Source organism: Gracilinanus agilis, chromosome 1 (genome assembly GCF_016433145.1).
Source record: "Gracilinanus agilis isolate LMUSP501 chromosome 1, AgileGrace, whole genome shotgun sequence".
In the NCBI taxonomy this organism is placed as follows: domain Eukaryota; kingdom Metazoa; phylum Chordata; class Mammalia; order Didelphimorphia; family Didelphidae; genus Gracilinanus; species Gracilinanus agilis.
Window position 1 is genome coordinate 736,425,808 of NC_058130.1, and position 23,441 is coordinate 736,449,248.

Sequence of the window (23,441 nt, forward strand, 5' to 3'; positions counted from 1 at the left end):
CAAGTTTTTTGGAAAGCATCCTGCTCAACATTTCTTATGGCATAGTAGTATTCCTTCATAATCATACACAACTTGTTCAGCCATTCCCCAAAGCATGGGAATTCTCTCAATTTCCATTTCTTTGCCACTATAAAAAAGAGTCCATATGGCTATTTTTGTACATATTGGTCCGACTCAAAAAAAAAAAATCTTTCAGAATCAGACCCACTAGTGCTATTTCTGAGTAAAAATACATGCAATTTTATAGTCCATTGGGCATAGATCCAAATTGCTCTTCAAAATGACTGGATCACTTCACAACTCCACCAGCTGTGCATTAGTGACCCAATTTTCTCATATCCCCTCCAACATGTCATTTTCCTTTTCTGTCATATTAGCCAATCTAATAGGTATGAGTGGGTTTTTCAGAGTTGGTTTAATTTGTATTTCCCTAATTAAAGCATTTTTTCATATGGCTACAAATAGCTTTGATTTCTTCATCTGGAAATTGCTATTTCATATAATTTAAACATTTATTGATTGGGGAATGGCTTATATTTATATAAATATGACTCAGTTCTCTATACATTTGAAAAATGAAGTCTTTATCAGATATACTTGCTATAAAATATTTTTCAAAGTTTTCTGCTTTCCTTTTAATATTGATTGCTTTGATATTGTTTGCTCAAGACCTTTTAAAATTTAATATAATCAAAATTATCCATTTTGTATTCCATAATGCTTTCTTTCTCTTCTTTGGTCATAAATTTTCCCCTTATCCATAGATCTGACAGGTAAATAATCCCATGCTCCGCTAATTTGCTTATAGTATGACATTTTATATCTAAGTCATATATCTAACTTGACTTTACTGTAGTATATAGTAAAAGATGTTGGTCTATATCTAGTTTAAGCCAAACAGCTTTCTAGTTTTCCCAGCAGTTTTTGTTAAGTAGTGAATTCTTGTCCCAAAAGCTTGGAACTCTGGGTTTATCAACCACTAAATTATTATAATCATCTGCTATTGTGTCCACAGGCCCTACACTCTATTTCTTAGCTATTCTCAAATTGTTTCAAAGATTACTGCTTTGTAATACACTTTGAGATCTGGCACTAGGAGGCCACCTTCCTTCACCTTCTTCCCCTTTAACTCCCTTGACATTCTTGACCACTTCTTCTTTCAGATGAATTTTATTATTTTTCTAGTTCTGTAAAATAACTTTTTGGTAGTTTCATTGGCATGGCACTGAATAAATTAATTTTGGTAGAATTGTCATTTTCATTATACTGGTTCAGTCTATCCATTAGCAATTAATATTTCTCTAATCGTTTAGATCAGACTTTGTTTAAAGTGTTTGGTAACTGTGTTCGCAGAGTTTCTGAGTTTGTCTAGATAGGCAGATCTCCAGGTACTTCATCTAGTTATTTTAAATGGAGTTTCTCTATCTCTTGATGATAGACTCAGTTGATAACATATAGAAATACTGATGATTTGTGTGGACTTATCCTGAAACTTTGCTAAAGTTAACTATTATAACTAGCTTTTCAGTTGATTCTCTAGGATTCTCCAAGTATATCATTATATTCTTTGCAAAAAAGTGATAATTTTGTTTCCTCATTGCCTACTCTAAACTTTCAACTTCTTTTTCTCTTCCTATTACTACAGCTAGGATTTCCTTGTACAATACTGAATACTAGTAGTGATAATGATAATTGTTTTAATCCTGATCTTACTGAAAAGGATTCTAGCTTATCCCCATTACACATACTTATCATTTTAAAGAAAGTTCCATTTATTCCTATGTTTTCCAGTGTTCCTAATAGTAATGAATGTTGTCTTTTGTCAGAAGCTTTTTCTACATTTTTTTAAATATGATTTTAGCTGTTTCCACTATTGATATGGTCAAATATGTCAACAGTTTCCCTAATATTGAAACTACATTCCTGGCATAAATTCTACTTGGCCACATGGTATGATCTTTGTGACATCCTGATATACTCTCTTTCCTAGTATTTTATTTTAAAAATTTGCCCCAAAATTCATTAGGGAAATTGGCCAATAGTTTGGGTTTTTTTTTGTTTTGGGGAGTTTTTTTCTTCCTGATTTAGGTATAAGTACCATATTTGAATCTCAAAAGGAATTTGGTAGTATTCTCTCTTTGCTAATTTTTATAAATAGTTTACAAAGTTTTAGAATTACTTGTTAAGTGTTTAATATAATTCATTTATGAATCCATATAATCCTGGAGATTTTTTTGGGGGGAGCTTATTAATGGCTTGTTTCATGTCTTTTTCTAGATAGGGTTATTTAACCTCCAAGTAATCTGAACAATTTATATTTATATTCTTGTAAATATTCATCCATTTCACTTTGATTGTTAAATTTACTGGCATGGGCAAAATACTCCAAATTGCTTTAATTCCATCTTCATGGTGAACTCACCTGTGTCATTTTTTGATACTGACAATTTGGTTTTCTTATTTTTTTAATCAAATTAATCAATGGTTTATTGGAGGGGCTGTTTGTTTTTATTTTATAAAGCCAGATCTTAGTTTTATTTAGTAGTTCAACGGTTTTCTTACATTCAGTTTTATTAATTTCTTCAGCTATCCAATTGTTGTTTAATTAGGAATTCTTAATTTGTCCATTTTCCAGGTTTTTTTTAGTTTTACACTCAATATATTGACTTGTTCTTTCTCTATTTTCCTGATGTAAGCATTTAGAGATATAAATTTCCCCCTACTGCTTTGGCTGCATCCCATAAATTTTGGTATGCTGTTTTATTGTTGTCATTCTTTTTAATGAAAATGATTGTTTATATGATTTGTTCTTTGACCTACTCATTCTTTAGGATTAGATTAGTTTCCAATTAAACTTTAGTCTATGTTTACGAGGTCCTTTATTGTACATTTTTTATTGCATTATGGTCTCGAAAAGATGCATGCAATTGTGAATTTTTAAGCCCTAACACACAACCAATTTTTGTACAAGTTCCATAGATGACTTAGGAAAAGGCATATTCTCTTCTATCCTTATTTCCATTTTCTCCAGAGCATTATCATAACTAACTTTTCCAAAATTCTATTTATTGCCTCAACTTCTTCCTTATGTTTTGGTTAGATTTATAGAGTTCTATTATGGGAAAAATTGAGATACTCCACTAATATAGTTTTACTGTTTTTTTCCCACAACCTATTTAACTTTCTCTTTTAAGAATTTGGATGCTATACCATTTAGTGCAGATACACTTAGTACTGATATTACTTCACTGTTAATGGTGCCTTTTAGAAAACTTTAGTTTCTATGCTTATTTCTTTTAATTATATTTCTTTTTACTTTTCCTTTATCTGAAATCATTATTGCTAATCCTGTTTTTTTCACTTCATCTGAAGCATAAAAGATTCTGCCCTAGACCTCTTACCTGTGCTCTGTGTAGCTTTCTCTTTTTCAAGTGTGTTCTTATAAACAACTTACTGTAAGATTCTGGTATCTGACATCTATTTCTGTTTTATGAATTATTATTTTTGTATGGTTCTTCCATTTTGCTTTTTTTCCCCACTTATTCTCTCTCTCCCAACCCCCACCCCCAGTCTCCTACAGAATAAGATAGAAATCTAACTGTAACTCTTGGAGTCAATTCCAAAGAGACTAAAATTCAAGCACTGATCACCTCCAACCACCATTTTCCCTTCCATTGTAGAAATTCTTTTGCACCAATTTTATGTAATTTACCACATTCTCTCTGTCCCTTCCCTCATCTCCCAACACATCCCTTTTTCTTACCATTTAATTTCTGTTTAATATCATCCCATCATACTTTAGGTGATACCCTTGCCCTCTGTCCATGTACTCTATTTTTAATTAATCTGATAATGATAACATTTCTAAGGAGTTATAAGTAGTGTCTTCCCATGTAAGAATGCAAGCAGTTTAACCTTGAGGCACTTATGATCTATCTTTCCTGTTTACCTTAATATGCTTCTCTTGAGTCTTGTATTCAAAGTCAAAGTTTCTATTCAACTCTGATCTTTTCATTAGGAATGCTTGAAAGTCTTTAATTTGTTAAATATCCATTTTCTTCCTCCTATAGAATTATACTTAGTTTTGCTGAGTAGGTGATTCTTGGTTGTAATCATAGTTCCTTTGCTCTCTAGAACATCACATTTTTAAGCCCTTCGATCCTTTAATGTAGATGCTATAAAATCTTGACTTATTCTGACTGTGCCTCAATGATATTTGAATTGTTTGTTTGTTTTTTCTGGCTTTTTGCAATATTTTTTTCCTTTACCCAAGAGCACTGGAATTTGGCTACAATATTCCTAGGAGTTTTCATTTTCGGATCTCTTTTAGAAGGTTATCAATGGATTCTTTCCATTTCTACTATACCCTAGGATATTAGGGCAGTTATTCTTTTTTTTCAATTTATTTATATTAAATAATTATACATATTAATAATTTGGAATATTTTCCCATGGTTACATGATTCATGTTCCTTCCTTCCCCTCCTTCCTCCCACCTCCCAGAGCCAACGAGTAATTCCACTGGGTTTTACATGTACATTGTACAAAACCTATTTCCCTTTATTAATATTTGCATTAGGGTGATCTCTTAAAGTCTCCATCCCCAATCATATCCCCATTGAGCCATGTGATCAATCATATGTTTTTCTTCTGTTTTTCTATTCCCACAGTTCTTTGTGGATAGCATTCTTTCTCATAAGTGCCTCAGAATTATCCTGGATCATTGCATTGCTACTAATAGAGAAGTCCATTATGTTCAACTGTGCCACAGTGTATCATCTCTGTGTACAATGTTCTCCTGGTTCTGCTCCTTTTACTCTGCATCAATTCCTGGAGGTCTTTCCAGTTCACATGGAATTCCTTCAGCTTATTATTCCTTTGAGCAGAATAGTATTCCATCACCATCAGATACCACAATTTGTTCAGCCATTGCCCAATCGATTAAAACCCACTCATTTTCCAGTTTTTTGCCACTACAAAAAATGTGGCTATAAATATTTTTGCGCACGTATTTTTCCCTATTATCTTTTTGGGGTACAAACCTAGCAGTGGTATGGCTGGATCAAAGAGTTGGTAGTCATTTAAAGCCCTTTGGGCATAGTTCCAAATTGACTTCCAGAATGGTTAGACCAATTCACAACTCCACCAGCAGTGTATTGGTGTTCCAATTTTGCCCCATTCTCTCCAACATTTATTACTTTCCTTTGCTGTCATATTGGCCAATTTGGTGTGAGATGGTGCCTCAGAGATGTTTTGATTTGCATATCTCTAATTTTGAGAGATTTAGAACACTTTTTCATGTGCTTATTGATAGTTTTGATTTCTTTATCTAAAAACTGCTTATTCATGTCCCTTGCAGGGCAGTTTTTCTCAATAATTTCTTGAAATATGATATTTAAATTCTTTTTTTGATCACAGCTTTCAAGTAGTCAATTTTTAAATCATCTCTATTTTTCAGGTCAGTTGTTTTTCCAATGAGATATTTCATATTTTCTTCTTTTTTTTTTCTTCTTTTGATTTTGTTTTATTGTTTCTTGATGTTTCATGGAGTCATTAGCTTCTACCTGTCAATTCTAATTTTTAAGGATTTTCTTTAATACATTTTTGTATCTCTTTTCCCACTTAGCCAATTCTGCTTTTTGAGGAGTTTTTGTCAATGAGTTTTTATACATTTTTTTTCATTTGGCCAATTCTGCTTTTAAAGAATTCCTTTTCTTCACTGAGTTTTTGTGACTCTTTTACTATTTGGCCTATTCTGTTTTTTTAAAGTGTTATTTTCTTCAGTATTTTTTGGTGACACTTTCACCAAGGCAAGTCAACTATTTTTTTTTCATGATTTTCTTGTATCATTCTCATTTCTTTTTCCAATTTTCCCTCTACTTCTATTTGTTTTTTTAAAAAACACTTACCTTACCTTCCACCTTAGAATCAATACTATGCATTATTTCCAAGGCAGAAGAGTGGTAAGGGCTAGGCAATAGGGGTTAAGTGACTTGCCCAGGGTCATACAGCTGGGAAAGATCTGAGGCTAGATTTGAACCTAGGACTTCCCATCTAGGCTTGGCTCTTCATCCACTGAGCCATCTATCTTCCCTCTCTTATTTGATTTTTAAAATCCTTTTTGAGCTATTCTAGTGCCTAAAACCAATTAATTTTTTTGAGGCTTTGTATTTAGCTGCTTTGCTGTCATTGTCTTTTTCTGAATTCATCTTTTTATTTTCCCTGTTACCACAGTAACTTCTTTTTCTTTTCTTTCTTTTATAAAAACCTTTTACCTTATGTCTTAGAATCAGAATTGTATTGGTTCTAAGGAGGAAAGAGCAGTAAGGGCTAGGTAACTGGGATTTAATTGACTTCCCCACAGCCACATAGCTAGGAAATGTCAAAGGCCAAATTTAAACGCAAGACCTCCCATCTCTAGTTCTGGCTCTATTCACTAAGCCACTTAACTGCCCCCATCATTGTAACTTTCTATGATTAGGTCCTTTACTGCTGTCTGCTCATTTTCCTGCCCTGTTTCCTGACTCTAAACTTTAGGTTAAAATTGGGCTCTGCTCCTGGGGTACAGGAGGCATTGTCCCTAATTGTTTTCATAATTAGTTCTGGGAACCTATAAATGTTCAGTTCTTCCAAGGTGATATAATCTAAGAAAAGTTAAGATCACTGCTCCCTTGTCCTGTGCTCTGTTCTAGAAGTGGCCATGAGCATTCATTTCCACCCTGGAACTGTGATTAGGGTTCCTGTTCCTGCTAGTGCTTTTTCCTTGCCCTCGGACTGTGACCTGGAACCATACACAGACAATGCAATAGAGTCCTGCTCCCAGTGCCAGCAAAGGGTTCCTTGTAATCTTCTGAGCAATCGTCTGTCCTCTTACAGTCTACTGGCTGAGAGCTCTAGAAGCATCTGCTATCACCATTCTCATAGTTCTGGTCCTGGGGGTACTAGGAATATGTCTAATCCCTTTCCCTTGTGATAACTCTTGAAACACCTGGATAGTTATCATGTTTTTCCAGGCCCCGGATACCTAAGACTATAATTTGCATAAAAGATGCAATTAAAACTGCTTTTGTAGAGGAAGTTTCCTCACCTGAGAATTCCCTATGCCAATGAAATGAGGCCCAGTTTCTATCCCTATGGTCAATGAATATATAGAAAAGGAACTAGTGATTCACTTAGAGGAAGCATAGCTTCATCAAGAACAGGTTATCCCTATGTTAATCTCATTTACTTTATAGACTGAATTATTAGATAGATAGAGGAATGCTGAAAATAAATTTTGCTTAGATTTCAGCAAAGCATTTGACTAAGTGTCTCATGTTATTCTTGTAGAAAGGATAGATGTAGGCTTGAATTTTGTACATTTAGGGAGATTTGTACCAGGCAAAATGGCCAGACCCAAAAGGGCACGGCTTTAAATGGTTTAATTTCAGTTTAGAAGAAAGTCTTTATTAGAGTGTCTCAGGGATCTGTGTCACTCAACATTATTTTCATTGAATTGGTCAAAGGCATATTTAGTTTGCTTATCCAATTGTCAGACTTGGCAAAACTGGGAGAAATAGTCAAGATTTCAAAACGACCTGTATATTATGCTAAATCTAGGGAAATGAAATTTAGTATGTAGAGCTAACCATTGGGTTTTTAAAATTCAACTTCACAAAGTCCATGATGGAGGAAGTATGGTTAGGGTAGAAATTTATCTGAATGTCTAGGAGTTCTAATGGTCTCCAAGTTTTGAATATATCAATAGTATCAGATGGAAACAAAGAAAGCTATTTTACTCTTGTCCTTCAATAAGAGAAGCAGTGCTTAGGACTAGAAAGGTAACAGTCATGCTATAACTCTGATTTGATCAGGCCACAATGGCAGTCTAGAACTTTATTTTATGTTTTAGGAAGGAATCATCCTTCCTAATGTATATTAGGAATAATGCTGATAAGCTAGAGATTATTCAATGAAGAATTATTATCATAGTGATGGCCTCAGATTTATATAAGGATGAGTAAAAAAATAGGCATTATCTCTAATGAAGGAAAGGCTTTAAGGGCCCAGAAGGACATGATAACTGTCCAAGTATCTCAAGGACTGTCATATGGAAGAGAGATTAGACTTATTCTGATTGCCAGTGAAAAGTTAAGTGACCTGCACTGGATCACACACCTAGTATATGTCAAAGGCTAGACTTCAAGTCAGGTTGTCCTTGCTTCAAGGCTAGCTCTCTCTCTCTCTACAACACGCTAACCATCCTTTTAATAATACTTTCTAGAATTCTGCCACTAATTGCAGTTTGTAGGTTCCATTACCATTTTTTGAAAACTAAGATATTTGCCCTCCTTTAAGCCTGTAGCACCTACCCAGGCTTTGAAAAGTCACTGACTCAACAATTACATCTACCATCTTTCAAACTAAAGATAAAGGTCATCTAGACTAATGATCTGAACTCATCAAGGACAGTTGCTTTCTTTTCACCTCCTTAGTTATCTTGGGTATAGACTAAATAGTGGCCATCTTTCCAATCCAAAGATCCTAGGCAGAGAAAACAGAACCATTGATGAGCTGAACAGTATTGCCTTCTCCATAAGTTACTGTTATCTCATCTATTCCAAGCATTTTTTTTTTTTTTATCCTGGGACTCCATTCTAGGAGCATAGGGCTACAACCAGTAGGCAATGGGTCATGCAGTCGCTCAGGGTCACCCAGCTGGGAAGTGTCTGAGCCCGGATTTGAACCTAGGACCTTTCGTCTCTAGGCCTGGCTCTCAATCCACTGAGCTAGCCAAGCTGCCCCTACTTTAGGTTGCAGTTTCTTTAGCAGATGTAGTTTTTACAGGGTGGGGTTGCTAGCCCCACGCCCAACCCTCCTCCTTTTTCATCCGGGCTAGGGACTGTCCTTGGCCCAGGAGTGGTAAGGGTAGGGGATAGGGGTCAAGTGACTTGCCCAAGGTCACACAGCTGGAAGTGTCTGAGGCCAGACTTGAACCTAGGACCTCCAGTCTCTAGGCCTGGCTCTCAATCCACTGAGCCACCCAGCTGCCCATTCCAAGCATTAGTCTTATTCTATCCTTTGATCCTCCTTGTTCCTTAGCTTTCTTTACTAGATTCAACTCCTTATGAGCTTTCCAATTCTTGACACTATTCTTATTCTTATATGATGCCAAGAATTTGTATCCATCCTTAATTACGTTTCCTTCCATCTTTATGAAACATTAAAAAAAAAAATCTAAGGTGCTTGGTGAGGTTATCACTTTGGTCTTTGGACAACACCTAGTTTTCTTCTTCCTCAGAATTTCGGCTTGAGAGCTTCTCATTTCTCTTGAGCTATATTCCTCATAGAATTTTAGGCCATGATGTCCTATCTATGCTTTCTCTGAACTTTTAGAAACTGACTCTTTCAAAGTTTAGAATGAACTTTCCTTACTGTTTCAAATTACAAATTTGAAAATTATCTGGTCCCTTCCCTTCATTGTTCCTATTATCTGCACCCCAAGGACCATTTCTTATTAGTGAGAATCAGATACAGAAATAGAAGTTTCCCTTGTTGGTTCTTCTACCTCTTGAAAGAATGAAATAATAATTTCTTCTTTCAGTCAAGGTAGTCTACAGAAAAATGGCCCTTTTAAATACAGGAATATCTGTCTTATAAGGACATTTTGGACCTTGCTAACTGAGTATCTCTATTGCTATTCTTTCAATACTATAGCTCCTCTTCAGGGTACATAGTTGCATAGATATATATAGGCATCATTCTGCCTCCCTTTCTTATTCTTTTTAAGAGCCTTTTAATTAGATTTACAGGATGTCAGACAAGTACATTGCCCAAATTAGATGCATTCCATTGCTGTTTTTCCTAAATTTTAAACCATGGTCCCAAATCCCATTCTCAGACACCACTGTTTTTTGTTTTTTTTCACTTCCCAAATGCTGCCTCTTTCTTCTGACACTCTTTGCCTTCAATTGGAACAAGGATGAAAACACTATCTATGTCCCATCTTCAGTTTCTTCCATGAGACTTTATAATCTTTATCAATGTTTTCTAGGTTCTTTCTGGAAAAAATTATTTGTGCCCATATGAGTCACTCAAAATAGGTAACAATCAGCTGATTTGACAAGTTCTCAAAGGTCCTCAGCTATGTCCTAGATGGTTCAGGAAAAAAAGCAAAATTTTCTATTATTGCTGTCAGATAGACAAATAGTAGTTTCATTCAGCAGGGAGACATCAACCACAACTTAAGTCTTCTTGGCTTCACATTTATTACACCAGATGATCTCTTTTCTGGCAGCAACTGGGGATTCATATCATGACATCATTTCTTGGAATGTAAGTAATAAGAGGCTTCTTCTTTAGCACATTTAGAACCTTCCTTTTTATACATATGCGTTTATTTTTTATTTTATATATTTCCACTTTATCAATATATTTCCTTTGACATATTTTTCCACTTTCCAACTTCCTAACAAATTAGGATTCCCCTCTGACCCTTCAAATATTTTTCTTTTTTTGTTTTAACAATGAAAACTTTCTTTGTTTTTGTTTCTGTTTTTCAGGAATACTCATTTTCCTAGATAACCTCTAAATAGATAATTACCACTTAAATCTTTTTTCCTAGAAGACATTAGTCTTACTGTAGTCTGTAGGATATGTAAGAAATACAAATACTGCATACTATAATGAAATCCACTGAAAAACTGTCTATACTTGCTAGGCAGAAGATTCTCAGTTGCTAATCATTTTTGCTTGTAGTTCCTGAGAAAACTGTTAAAGTATCCATGGTTTTAGCTCTGAAATTATCACTCTTCATCTCCTGAACATCACTATCACCATAATAATCACACCCAATATATTTTCCTTTCTCTTGCCAAGTTTTGACCCCTTTTGATAAACATTTATTAAACATCTACTATATGCCAGTCACTCTGCTAAATGGTGGAGATACAATAAGAAAAAGAAAGATGATCTTGGACTTGAAACCAAGCAGAACAATTGGTGTCATATGAAGAGATGGCTGGCATTTTGAGCCTAAAAGGGAAGCTACAGCTTTTTCGCTCCACCTTCCAGGCCTCCAATCAGAGATGCAGAAGCAAATGTTAAGTACTGATGACATGTGAGTAGCAAAGCTGAACCAGTTCCTACGATGGCGAGTTTCCTGGTGATGAGATGGTGATGTGTTTATTCTGGGCAGGACATGATGAAGATGACGACAGATCTGAAACCAACCAGAGCAAATGATGGCAAATGAAGAGATAGCTTATTTTCAGATAATTCTTGATTGATCAAATGATCTTTTGTCTACTCCTCAAATGCTTCTCCTGCTTCTCTACCTTCAGCTCTTCGGTCTTCTTATTTCTTCTTCCTGCTCCTCCTCCACTATCAGGTCCTTATGCTTGAGTCCTTCTTAAGTCCTTTCTTCAGTTATAATTCTTCCTCCTAAAGTTTCCCTTACCTAAATGTGTAAGTCAATGAGATAAAGACTTGAAGTACTAGATATTATCTTTAGGAGAGCCACTCCTCTTCCAGTTCTACTCTTGACTCCCAAGACTTTACCATGCCCTAACACTAGAAGGGTAACTTTCTCCCTCCTCCTTTTTATGTTCCTTTTATGTGTTAGCTTTTCCATTAGAATGTAAGTTCCTTGAGGACAGAGACTATCTTCTTGCTTGTATTTATATTCTTGGAACTAAGCATGGTGCGTAGCACACAGTGTTTAATAAATGTTTGTTGACTTGATCTACCCCTACAGACAAATGAATAAATCTTTGTAGAGCTAGACCTCTAGAAAAATGCAAAGCAGGGCATAAGCTAATAAATTCTTTTTTCTAGATAAATTCTTTTATTAAAATATTGACTTGGATATCTGTTTTACCTGGCCAAATGGGAAGGAGTGGGAGGAGGGATGTACTTTTATTTAACTGCCATCACTCAGCCAGTTTATAATTTCATTCCAACTAAGAAAAAGAAGTAAAGGAATTAAAAGTCAGTAGTCATCACATCGCTCACTGTCTTGGTGCCAAATCTAGCTGTAATTTTGGGCTAAATGGATGGATGAAATAGGGTAGATAAAGATTCAATAAAAATCAATATTCCATGTTCTCCTCTGAAAATTTATGGTAAAGGAAATAAAGAGGACAGAAGAAGAAGGAAAGAGAGCATAAAGAATTAAGGTTCAGAGAACAAGTAATCCTCAATTATGTATTAAATTGCTTAGGAATTATTTAAATTTCCATAAGCCACAGCAAAATGACAACATACATATGCCATCTACTAATAAATACAAAGGCAATCATTTCTACACCGGGATTTTAAAGTATAAAACCAAAATGGAATAGTTCCAAATGCAATACAGGAAACAGAGACCCAAAAGATGTAAGTGAGACACATAGAATTACCAGAGAAATTCCTGAGAGGGATGACCAAGAAAATGGCAACCCTGATTGGCTAGTGAATATACCATGTATTGTTATATACGAAAAAACTAATGAGGAAAATAAATAACAATAACAGCAATTCCCATTTTTCTAACATTTCAAAGTTCACAAAGCATTCAGGATTGAGACAGTCCAGACTAGTAAAGAAAGGGAGCTTTTTTTTTAAATCCTTAACTTCTGTATATTGGCTCCTAGGTGGAAGAGTGGTTAAGGGTGGGCAATGGGGGTCAAGTGACTTGCCCAAGGTCACACAGCTGAGAAGTGTCTAAGGCCAGATTTGAACCTAGGATCTCCCGTCTCTAGGCCTGACTCTCAATCCACTGAGCTACCCAGCTGCCCCCAAGGGAGCTTTCTTGAAATCAAGATGAACTGATTTCTAACATGACTCCCTGACTCATGCCAGCTATCTGAACTCACTTAAACTTTCAGTGTCCCAAGCAGCTCTATAAGACTAAAATTTACAGAAAAATCTTTAATCTGCATTAGTAAAATTACTTCTTCTACAAGGAATAACCCCAACTTTTAAAATCACAGATTTCTCTAAAGAAAAATTGATATGCATTGAGTGCAATGCTGAAAGACTTAACAGAAATGGATCTGTTAGCTGGAAGTACTGCCAGAGACAGAAATGTAAAAGGACAAAGGGAAAAGATAAGGAAGAGCAGGAATTAAAGTGGGAAGTAAAATCTCATTCAATGTATAATGGTATAAAGAAGTCCAGGTCTCTATAACTCAAAAAACAAAACTGAACTCTTCATATTATATTCTAATCTGTTGTTCTCCCCAAAAATAGGTTTCTAAGAAATATAGAAACCCTGGCAAGTCTCCTTTATCCCAATCACACAGCCATTACCCTCCATTTGGGATTCTAACTTGAAGCCACACTAGATAGACAGTTATCTAGTTTGTTTTAAGTATCTCCAGAAAAGAAGAATGTACTATTACTCTCCTTATGAGTCATTCTAGTATTAGTCTTCTCTAGGTTGTAGTGCTAGAGAAATCCCAGAACACTTAAAAAAAACAAAAAAAAAAAACAAAAAAACAGACAATTGTTTATGAAAACTTACTCCACTTGATGCAAAGTCAACATTTTCATCTGTGAGAAAGAGAAAGAGAAAGAAAAAGAGAGAAAGAATTTGTGTGTGTGTGTGTGAGTGTTTTAGGAAGATGAATCTGATATTGGAATGCCAGATGGTCCAGAAAGGCAAGAGATCTTAGGAGGCTGTTGCAATAATCCCAAAGTGAACGGATTAGGTTCTGAACTAGGATAGTATCTTCCCTAGCACTAAACATAGTAAGCAATTAATATTTGTTGAAGAAATATACTCAGGAGTGGGAATAGATCAAAGAACATATAAGAGAAATCCTAAAAGGAAAAAAAAAGGCCTTATGACGAATAAAATATGCTGGATAAAAGGGGATAATCAATGTTTCCAAAGTTTCTAGCATGGGAAACTGGAAAAACAGTGGAACTTTGAACAGAAATGGAATAGTTGGTAAGAAAAATCATTCCGGAAGGAAATTAGATAATTTGTTAGTTTAGTTTTGGTCATCGTGGGATTAAATTGATGGATAACATAACATCAAAATGAAAATTTTTGTAAGCAGTTGAAAAGAGGAAAGATCAAGACTTGGGGATTATCTGCAGTGTTTAAGTCATTAGAAAGAATGGCTTCCTTAAGTCTGCTCTGCAGTGAATGAGAGCAGAGGCCTAAAAAAAGAGATTTAAGGGCCACCCTCCATTAGAGGTCAGGAACAAGAAAAGGAGGTAACAAAGGGAACAAAGATTTAGCTTGAGCTAGGTGAATGAGAAAAATGCAACATAAAAGAAACTAAAGGAAGAAAAGGTTTCAAAAAGTCAGTGTTCAAATGACACAGAAAAATCAAGGACACAGAAATGACCAATAGAAGTAATTAGCCACCTCTCAGAAGGCAATTCTTGGTTTAGAAGTCAGTCTATAATGAGTTAAGAAAGGATTATTAAGGGAGAAAAGAGGAAGTAACAGTCATGGGTCAGATAATCAAGGAAGCTAAAAGGAAAAGAGTCACTAGATAGTGGAATTATGAGGAGTTATGGCATAGTTTATTGGTCTGTAGACTAGACCACTGTGCTTAAACACTCTTCAGGGGCAGCTTGGTGGCTCAGTGGATTAAGAGTCAGGCCCAGAAACAGGAGATCCCAGGTTCAAATCTGACCCAGGACACCTCCAAGCTGGGTGACTCTAAGCAAATCACTTAACCCCAATTGCCTAGCCTTTATCATTCTTCTGCCTTAGCACCAATACTTATTTATATTGATTCTAGTACAGAAGGTAAAAGTTAAAAAAAAAAAAAGAGCCTGGTAAAACACAACATTTATATAGGTTAAGTCAAGAAAATTTGAGGAGAAAGAGAGCACTAACAACTGGAAGTATCAAAGAAGGTTTAAGTCTAACCTTGAAGCAAGCCAAGTATTCTAAGAGGTTTAGACAAGGAAGTTCATTTTAGTCACACAAGACAGCTATTCAAAGAAAGGGAAGTAGAAAATAGGTCAAGATAAAGGAAATACAGCAATGTGGCTGGACAACAAATGGTATGAAGAGGAGCAATATGAAATAATTGTGGAAAGGTAAGCCAGAGTCATAAGATACAAGGTTCAGACTGGGACTTCATTTGTGCCTAGTTCAGGTAAATAAATATTAGTAAAGAGCTCAGCAGACCTGGCTAACTAACTTTAAAACATTACCTTCAGTAGCAGAAACATAAAAAGCAAAATCCAGATATCATGGCAACTAATAAAATGTCTCCTAGAATTATAGAATTACAAAGGAACCTAAATCAGGATCAGCCTACTGCATCTAAGCAGGTGAAAACTCTCAGTGACGGCCATCTCTGCCACTCTTGAACATACATATGTAAATACTTATAAATATATCTAATTTGTTATTGTTCAGTTATTCAGTTGTGTCTGACTCTATGTGACCCCACTAAACATAATATACCAGTACTGTCCATGAGTTTTTCTTGGTAAAGATAATGTAGTGATATGTCATTTGCTTCTCCAGTGGATTAATGCAAACAGAGGTTAAGGGACTGGCCCAGGGTCACAGAGCTAATAACATATCTGAATCAAGATTTGAACCCAAATCTTCCTGACTATAGGCCTAGCATTCTATCCAGTGTGCCACCTAGTTGCCTAATATACATCTCTCTCTCTCTCTCTCTCCATCCATCCATCCATCCATCCACACATATATATTTACTACACATGATCCCCTTTTGCTCTATTTTTTGTTCAATTTAAAGGTGAACTTTGTAAATGTTAATCTATGATAAGTCAGATGAGTAATCATGAAACCTAGCAAAAGGATGAGAAAAAATAAAGATACAGAAATGTGAACAAGAAAAAAGCAAAAGTGAGTTAGATGTGAGATAGAAACCTAGGATTATATGAATTCATCAACTAAAATCAAATGCAAAGTATTTAATTATCGCCTCATTTGTGCCAAACACAATGCAGGATACCTAAGACAGGTGATACAGTAACTAGAGTCCTGGACCTGAAATCAGGAAGATCTGAATTTCAAGCCCTGTCTCAGACATTAGTTGTGAGATCTTGGGCAAGTCACTTAACTTTTGTCTGCCTCAGTTTCCACATCTGTAAAAGGGAGATAGTAATAGTACCTACCTCACAAGATTGTTGTGAGAATCCAATAAAATAATATTTGTAAAATGCTTAGCACATTGCCTGGTACATAACAGGTAATGAGCAAATGCTTGCTTCTTATCTATTATATCATCTCTGTCCTTAAGAAGTTTACACACAAGTAGTGAATGGCCTTGAATTTAATGACTTCATGAGGTCCTTTTGATACTAATTTTCCCCCTTATATTTACTAGTGTGATTATAGTTTCTGCCAAAAGAGGTAATTAGAAATCATATCTGGCATATTATCATGTCTTGGGTGGTTCTGAAAGCTGTAAGAATATTTCTTTATGGGGTAATGGCCTTACTAATACCTTCCAAAATAGCTGATGCAATGTTGTAGGAACTTTGAGAAACCATCACTTTGTGTGTGTGTATGTGTGTGTGTGTGTGTGTGTGTGTGTGTGTGTGTGTGTGTGTGTGTTATTTAAACCACCTGGAATAAGATTCCATCATATATTATTTACTTAATTTCTTTAATAGAAAAAGAATGGAGATAAAACATATTCTTCTGAAGTACCAAAACTCTGAAGAGCACCTCTATTAATTGTACACTAACACATCTAAGACATTAGGAAGGTTGATGTGTCAATGGCAAACTTTTTAAAGTGGCAGCATTCAATACCACTCTGCTGAATGAAGGGAAGTTGTAATAAAACCTCTTTACCTTAATGGTTTTTGACTGGAGTCTCAGGCCATTCAGTGTGTTTATTGCTCTTTCGGCATCTTTTGCAGTCACGTAATTCACAAAGCCATAGCCTAAGCTGTGTCCTGCATGGAAGAACATATATAATGTTTTAAATGAACCACCACCACCAAGACATCCCAATGTTTGTCTTTTTTTTTTTTTTTTGCAAAGATGCTGGTCATTTATTATAGAAATCATCCTCAATAGCTAAAAACCACACCCAAACATGAAAGAATTAGTCACCTTTTTCATTAGTTATATGCCCAGCAAACCTGGACAAGTAACATGAAGTCAGAATTGAATGGAGGATATCTGAAACCAGGATCCCACTGCCAAGCATGAAATGACTTAAATGCTTCATCTTTTTAACCTGTGCTAACTTGGACAACTGTAAATATTTAGAAAAACTGTAAGACCACAGGGATAAGAATATTATTAATAACCAGAGGCTATGTCTACGCCTTGCCTTTCATGAAGAATGGAAGTGACATGGAGTGAGCACTATTCCTTGTCATCATTCTCATCACAGGATGATACTACTCTCATTCTTTGGGAGAAGAATAAGAAGGGAGTTGTGAACTCTGAATCACTTTTAATAGGCAGTGCAATCTAACTCACTCTTCTTGAGTCAGTATCCATGAACAGACTGGATCCTTTGGGGTAAGAAGCTGGCTTTCTTTTTTCATTTGATCCATACAGTGACCTCAAGGCATTAACTCTCGGTAACTAAGGAAGATGAAGTTACTTACCTGAGGCTCCATTTCTATGAATATAAAAACACTAGCTTTCCAATGGTTTAACAGAACTATCTCTAAAAAATAAAAGTTACTTTTCACTGCCTTACAGGTTATTTTCATTATGTTGGACATGGGACCTCCCTAACTGCTGCTCCTGCAGGGGGCAACCTCAGTTTCCCAAGCCTCAGGAAAGCTAACAAGAGCTGGTTAACTGAACAGCAACAACCAATTATGGGGGGAGCGAGAAGGGGGAAGGAGAAAAAGGAGGAGGAGGAGGAGTCAAGAAAACACCAACCTCTCAGTCCAATTCCTTTTTTGTGACCCTAACAAGTGACTCACCACCTTGATGCAAAAGACAAGCCTAGAGGCCAAGCAAATAGGGTACTGGACTCAAGAGTCAGTTCACCTGATTTGCCCCAAATACTACTTAGTCATATGACATTGGACTACTTAACTTATATGAGCCTCACTTCCTCATCTGTGAAATATTAGTGTTAGGACTTATGGGATTTTGAAGGTGCCTTCCAGCTACAAATTTATGATTCTCACATTCAAGGAAATGGGTAAATTATCTCCCTCTCTTAGAATGTATTACACATTAGATTTACCAAAAGGTGATATATCTGGACCAAACATAAGAAGGGGGAATCCTGGGCATCGATTTTGTAGGACAGTGGCTAGATAGAAAACTTGATTAAGGATCCACATTACTGACCTTGTCCTTCACAACTCAGTAGCCTTCTCTAAAGCCATATTGGAAATGGCATTTTCCCTACTAAAATAAGTCCCAATGATAGCAAGGCAATAGAATAAGAGTCTCTACCAATTTGCAAAAATCCTAGAAACTCCTTAATCTAACTTCTCATGTAATATAAGGATCTCTTCTTTAGTATCCCTCAAAGATCTAGCCTCTATTCCAGAGGTTGGCAACATATGGCTCTTTCTGCAGGAGCCATAAAGTCAATTTTTTTTCAGCCGCTGTTACAGGAGCGCACACTGTGAGCACTGTACGGCTCATTTTAAAAAATGTGGCGTTTATGGCTCTCACGGCCAAAAAGGTTGCTGACCCCTGCTCTATTCAAATAGCAACTGTTCCAACAGACAGCTACTTGCCAAAGTGCTGACAAAATTTAGAATTGATATAGAACTTAAGGTTTACTTAATCTGCCCTTCTAAACTCTGACACATATTATAGTTCTTTCTTAAGCTAAACCCAAAACTAATTCCTTATAACTTTGACCAACTCATTTTAATGGTGTGGTTTTTTGCTTCAAAAAAAGGCCAAACAATCCAAAAACAGATTCACAAAAGACTGCTTTTCAGTAGTCCCAGAATAGATCATCCTAAGATTGCCCAAGATGTTAAAGGTTATTTTTATCCCTATGGTTCAAATGAAGCTAGAAGTGAAAGGTAAGGAATAATGTTGGAAGAGTGGAAGTGAAGAACAAGTTAAAGATGATATCATGATGGATAAGGAATTAAGAGATCATTTTACACAAAATTGTGCAATGGCCTTTATAATGATTCAAACTCCATGTCCCCCCACCCCCCATCCCACCCCCTCGGATATGAGAGGTGGAGGGGAAGAGCAGGAGAAAATATGCTGACAATAGTCTGAAATCAGTGTAGGGATAAAGATACATTTCCACTCCCCTTTCTCCAATAATGAGAATTGTGGTGGTGATGGTAGATGCTCCATGATCTATAAGGTCAAACTTTTCAAACACTGAGGAACACCTCCTCTACACTGGGGGATTGATCCTCTTTCTTTTTGTAAAAATCTTTTATTTTCCATGAAATCTTAAGGTCTTGGAGAGGGATTGGTTAGAACAACTAACAGTGAAATCCTTGAAGGAGAAAGTGAGCAAATATGACTGTGTAGAGAGACAATAAAATCTATGAGCAGAATTAAAGTTGGGGAACCACAGCTGGCCAAGTTCTTCATGCTGAAAATTCTGTTAAACCTTCCCAAAAAGGGACACGATAATGGAAAATGACATCTTGGAGATCTATCGGCAAAATGATATAAAAGTGGAGATTCACGTCAACACATTTCTTCTAGTATCCAAGACCAAACCCTCAGTTACTTCCAATATTCTTTCAGTCTTCCTCATGAAAGGAGAACTGACAAAGCACAATTTTTAGTTTTAATACCTTTCCCTTCTCAGAACTCAAAAGGGCAAGGTGAATGAATACAGACTAGGATAACTGATAGTATCCTGACTTTGGAAAAGGAGTTTCTCCAAAAACCCCTAGTTCTAAGATGATATTCTTTCTCTGGACAAACCTAGAGATCAAAGGGACAAGGAAATAAGCTTAAAGTCAGAGCCTCAACTACTGTGTAATTAAAATGATATTTTAGACCAGTAGTGTCAAATTCAGATAGGAACAGGTGCCACTAAATCAGTTCATGAGGATCCCTGGGGGCTGCATATTAACTTTAAAATGCTATCTAGGTTTTATTGTACTTTTACTCATTTTGTTAATATTTCCAAATCATAATTTAATCTGGTTTGGAACTCACTAGGTAGTGTTGCCCTGGGCAATTCACAACCCCTGCCTGCATAAAACTAGAGGAGGAAATGGCAAACCACTCTAGTATCTTTGCCAAGAAAACCTCATGGATAGTTGTTGGTGTGCAAAGTCACAAAGAATGAGACATGACTGAACAACAAAGGAGTGTTGCAGATGGGGTCATATTTGACATTTTGCTTTAGACCATAGGAAGACATTCCTCTTTGACTGTAGGGAAAAAAAGTCTAAGAGATTTCTTGATTTCATTTCATGTAAACACCTACAATATAAGGGGCCCTCTATTACTCTAGTAAGTGGGTAGACATCTGTACAAAGAAAGCCCATTCACTTAAGTCTATTAATTTATTTTTAGAATTTCAGAATTTTTCTGGTGGCAAAGAATTAGAAACTAGGATGATGGCCATCAACTGGGAAATGGTTGAACAAATTGGGGTATATGATTGTAATGGAATACTGTTGTGCTATGAGAAATGACGAGAAGATTTAGAATTTTAACAACACAATTTAACACTTTATCTTGGGTTATTTCATTTGGGCTTCTTTCCCTACTTAAACTGTAATCTTGAGAGCAAGAACCTATATATGGTAAGGAATTTAATAGAGGCAGTCTCCTTAAAAAAAGTTGTAACCAAAAATTCATTTCTAAGTGAATTCTTTGGAACTCAGAATACATCTTTGTATAGAAACAATGGAAATTGAGGCTTCAATATAGAAGATAATCTAATAATTTAGCTGATCTTTTTGTGGTGTAATAATTAGATTAAGTCTACACTGCCCAACTTTAGATTTAATCACCAGAGGTGAGAGCACCTCCAAATTCTGGGAAGTCCTAACCCACCTGTGCTAGAGTGAGTGACGAATCGCCCCCTAGGCATTCTATGAGAAAGTGTCTATTGTGATTGGACACACAAGCTAAGGGAAGGCACAGAAAGTGACACATAAGTGATCCCTTTAAAAAAAGGGAATGGAGTGAGTGAGAAGTCTTCGGTTGAAGAGGGCGTCTGTTGACCGACCTATTCTGGTTCGTGGAGGAGTGTTGGAACACTGAGACCCTGGTGAGACTGCTTTAAATATCTTCTTTGAATTCCATGTGGTGAGTTTAAAGACTGACTGAATCTTTCTGAATTTCTCTTAAGAAACTTCTTTTTATAAGGTTCTGGAAATGAAGTTTTGCTTCATTCACCTCCGGGCCTCTGGCCCTCTGACTCTCAGCTGAGGGTTAAGATCTACCTGGATTAGTTAGAGGATCGTAGTAAATTACCTATTGGGTTAGATTCTTATTTCCTTATTTCCTCTCTCTCTTCTTAATTGTAAATAAACTTCCATAAAAGTCAATTTTGACTTGAGATTATTCTTAAGTGAGGACTGATAACAGTTCAATCCTCTGGCGACCATCTTTTAATATACTGAACCCACAAAACCCCCTTTCCCCCCCTTACAGTGGTGGTAAAGAATTGGAAACTGAGGGGATTTTCCTCAATTGGAGAATGGCTGAACAAGTTAAGTTGTGCTCTATAATTGTGATGGAAACCTACTGTGCCAGAAGAAATGATGAGCAGGATAGATACTTTCAGAAAAAATCAGAAAGGCTTAGATAAACTGTGAGTATAATCAAAGTGAAATGAGATGAAACAGAACACAGTAATAGCAAGTTTAAGTATTAGTAAGGCTAATCAATTGTGAAAGACTTGGCTCTTCTCAGCAATACAATGATCTAAGACAATTCTGAAGAACTTTTGATGAAAAATGCTCTCTACCTCCAGAGAAAGAACTGACAGAAAGATGTATGATAACACATGTATACAACCCATATCATATTATCTACTGTTTTGGAGAGGGAGGAGGGATAGAAGGTACAGAGAAGATATGAATCACAAATATCAGAAAATGATTATTAAAAATTGATTGATATGTAATCTGGAAAAAAATTAAAATTAAATATAGAACTGGTAGAGTCTTAAGGAAGATTGAAGCATATTTTTTTAAACTTTGCTATTCTTGTTTTTTTGGTCTATTTTCTTTTTTCAACATTGCTATATGGAAATGTTTTGCATGAAGGGATATGTATAATATATATCAAATCACTTGCCTTCTCAAGGAGGGGAGAAGGAAAGGAGAAAATATGGAATTTAACATTTCTTTAAAAATTTTTTTAATATTCCTTTTTTTCTATTATATGAAAAAACAATTTTTAACTTTTTTCTTAAAGTTGAGTTAAATTCTCAACTCTCCCTCCCTTCTTCCTGAGATGGCAAACAATCTGATATAGATTTTACATGGGTAATACTGTAAACCAACTTTTCATATTAGTCATTTTGTGAAAGAAAACTTGAATAAACAAAAGAAAAGCAAAGAAATCAAATGAAATATAGTATGTCTTGGTCTGCATTCAGAATCCATCCTTTCTTTCTCTGAAGTGCATGGTGTTTTGCATCATGAGTCCTTGAGAATTATCTTAGATCAATATATTGCTGTGCACTTCTGCTTCTATTCACTTCACTTTGTTTCAGTTCACGTAGGTCTTTCCAGGTTTTTCTTAAGTCATTCTTCTCATCATTTCTTATAGCATAGTAGTATTCCATTACAATCATATACCGCAACTTGTTCAGCCATTCCCCAATTGATGGACATCCTCTCAGTTTCCAACTCTTTGCTACCAGAAAAAGCTGTTATAAATATTTTTATACAAATAGGTCCTTTCCCCTTTTAAAAAAAAAAATCTCTTTGTGATAAAGACCTGCTAGTGGTATTATTGGATCAAAGGGCATGCACAGTGTTAAAGCCCTTTATGTCAGTTCCAAATCACTTTCCAGAATGGTTGGATCTGTTCACAATTCTACCAGCAGAGCATTAATGTTCCAATTTTCTCACATCCCCTTCAGGATTTATTATTTCCTTTTCTGTCATATTAGCCAATCTGATGGGTGTGAGATGTTACCTCAGAGATGTTTTATTTGCATTTCTCAAATCAAGAAAGATTTAGAGCATTTTTTCATGGGATTATATATAGCCTTGATTTCTTCATCTGAAAACTGCCTATTCATGTCATTTGACCACTTATCAATTGGACAATGATTTGGCTTCTGATAAATTTGACTCAATTATTTATATATTTGAGAAACAAGTACTTTATTGGAGATTCTTACTATAAAAATGTTTCTCAGCTTTCTCCTTTTCTTTTCATCTTGGTGTATTGGTTTTGTTTGTGCAAAACTTTTTTGGTTTAATATAATCAAATTTTTACATTTTGCATCTTATAATGCTTTCTATTTCTTGTATGGTCATAAATTCTTCTCTTGTTCACAGATTTGACAGGTAAATTATTCTATGCTCCTCTAATTTGCTAATGGTAGCACCCTTTATGTCTAAATCATATA

The 23,441-nt window shown here is 35.6% G+C and overlaps 1 protein-coding gene across 3 annotated transcripts in view; it reads right to left on the reverse strand.

Annotated features, from left to right (window-relative positions):
• ELAVL1 (ELAV like RNA binding protein 1) overlaps positions 1 to 23,441 on the reverse strand; it is a 52,901-nt gene that overhangs the window by 15,151 nt on the left and 14,309 nt on the right. For 2 of the 3 annotated variants that reach the window (XM_044672611.1, XM_044672601.1), the window contains exon 2: positions 16,772 to 16,875. In XM_044672611.1, coding sequence (XP_044528546.1) covers positions 16,772 to 16,875 — 104 coding nt within the window. Of the gene's footprint in view, positions 1 to 16,771; positions 17,276 to 23,441 lie in introns of those variants that run through there. The other variant, XM_044672619.1, reaches the window with a different exon arrangement.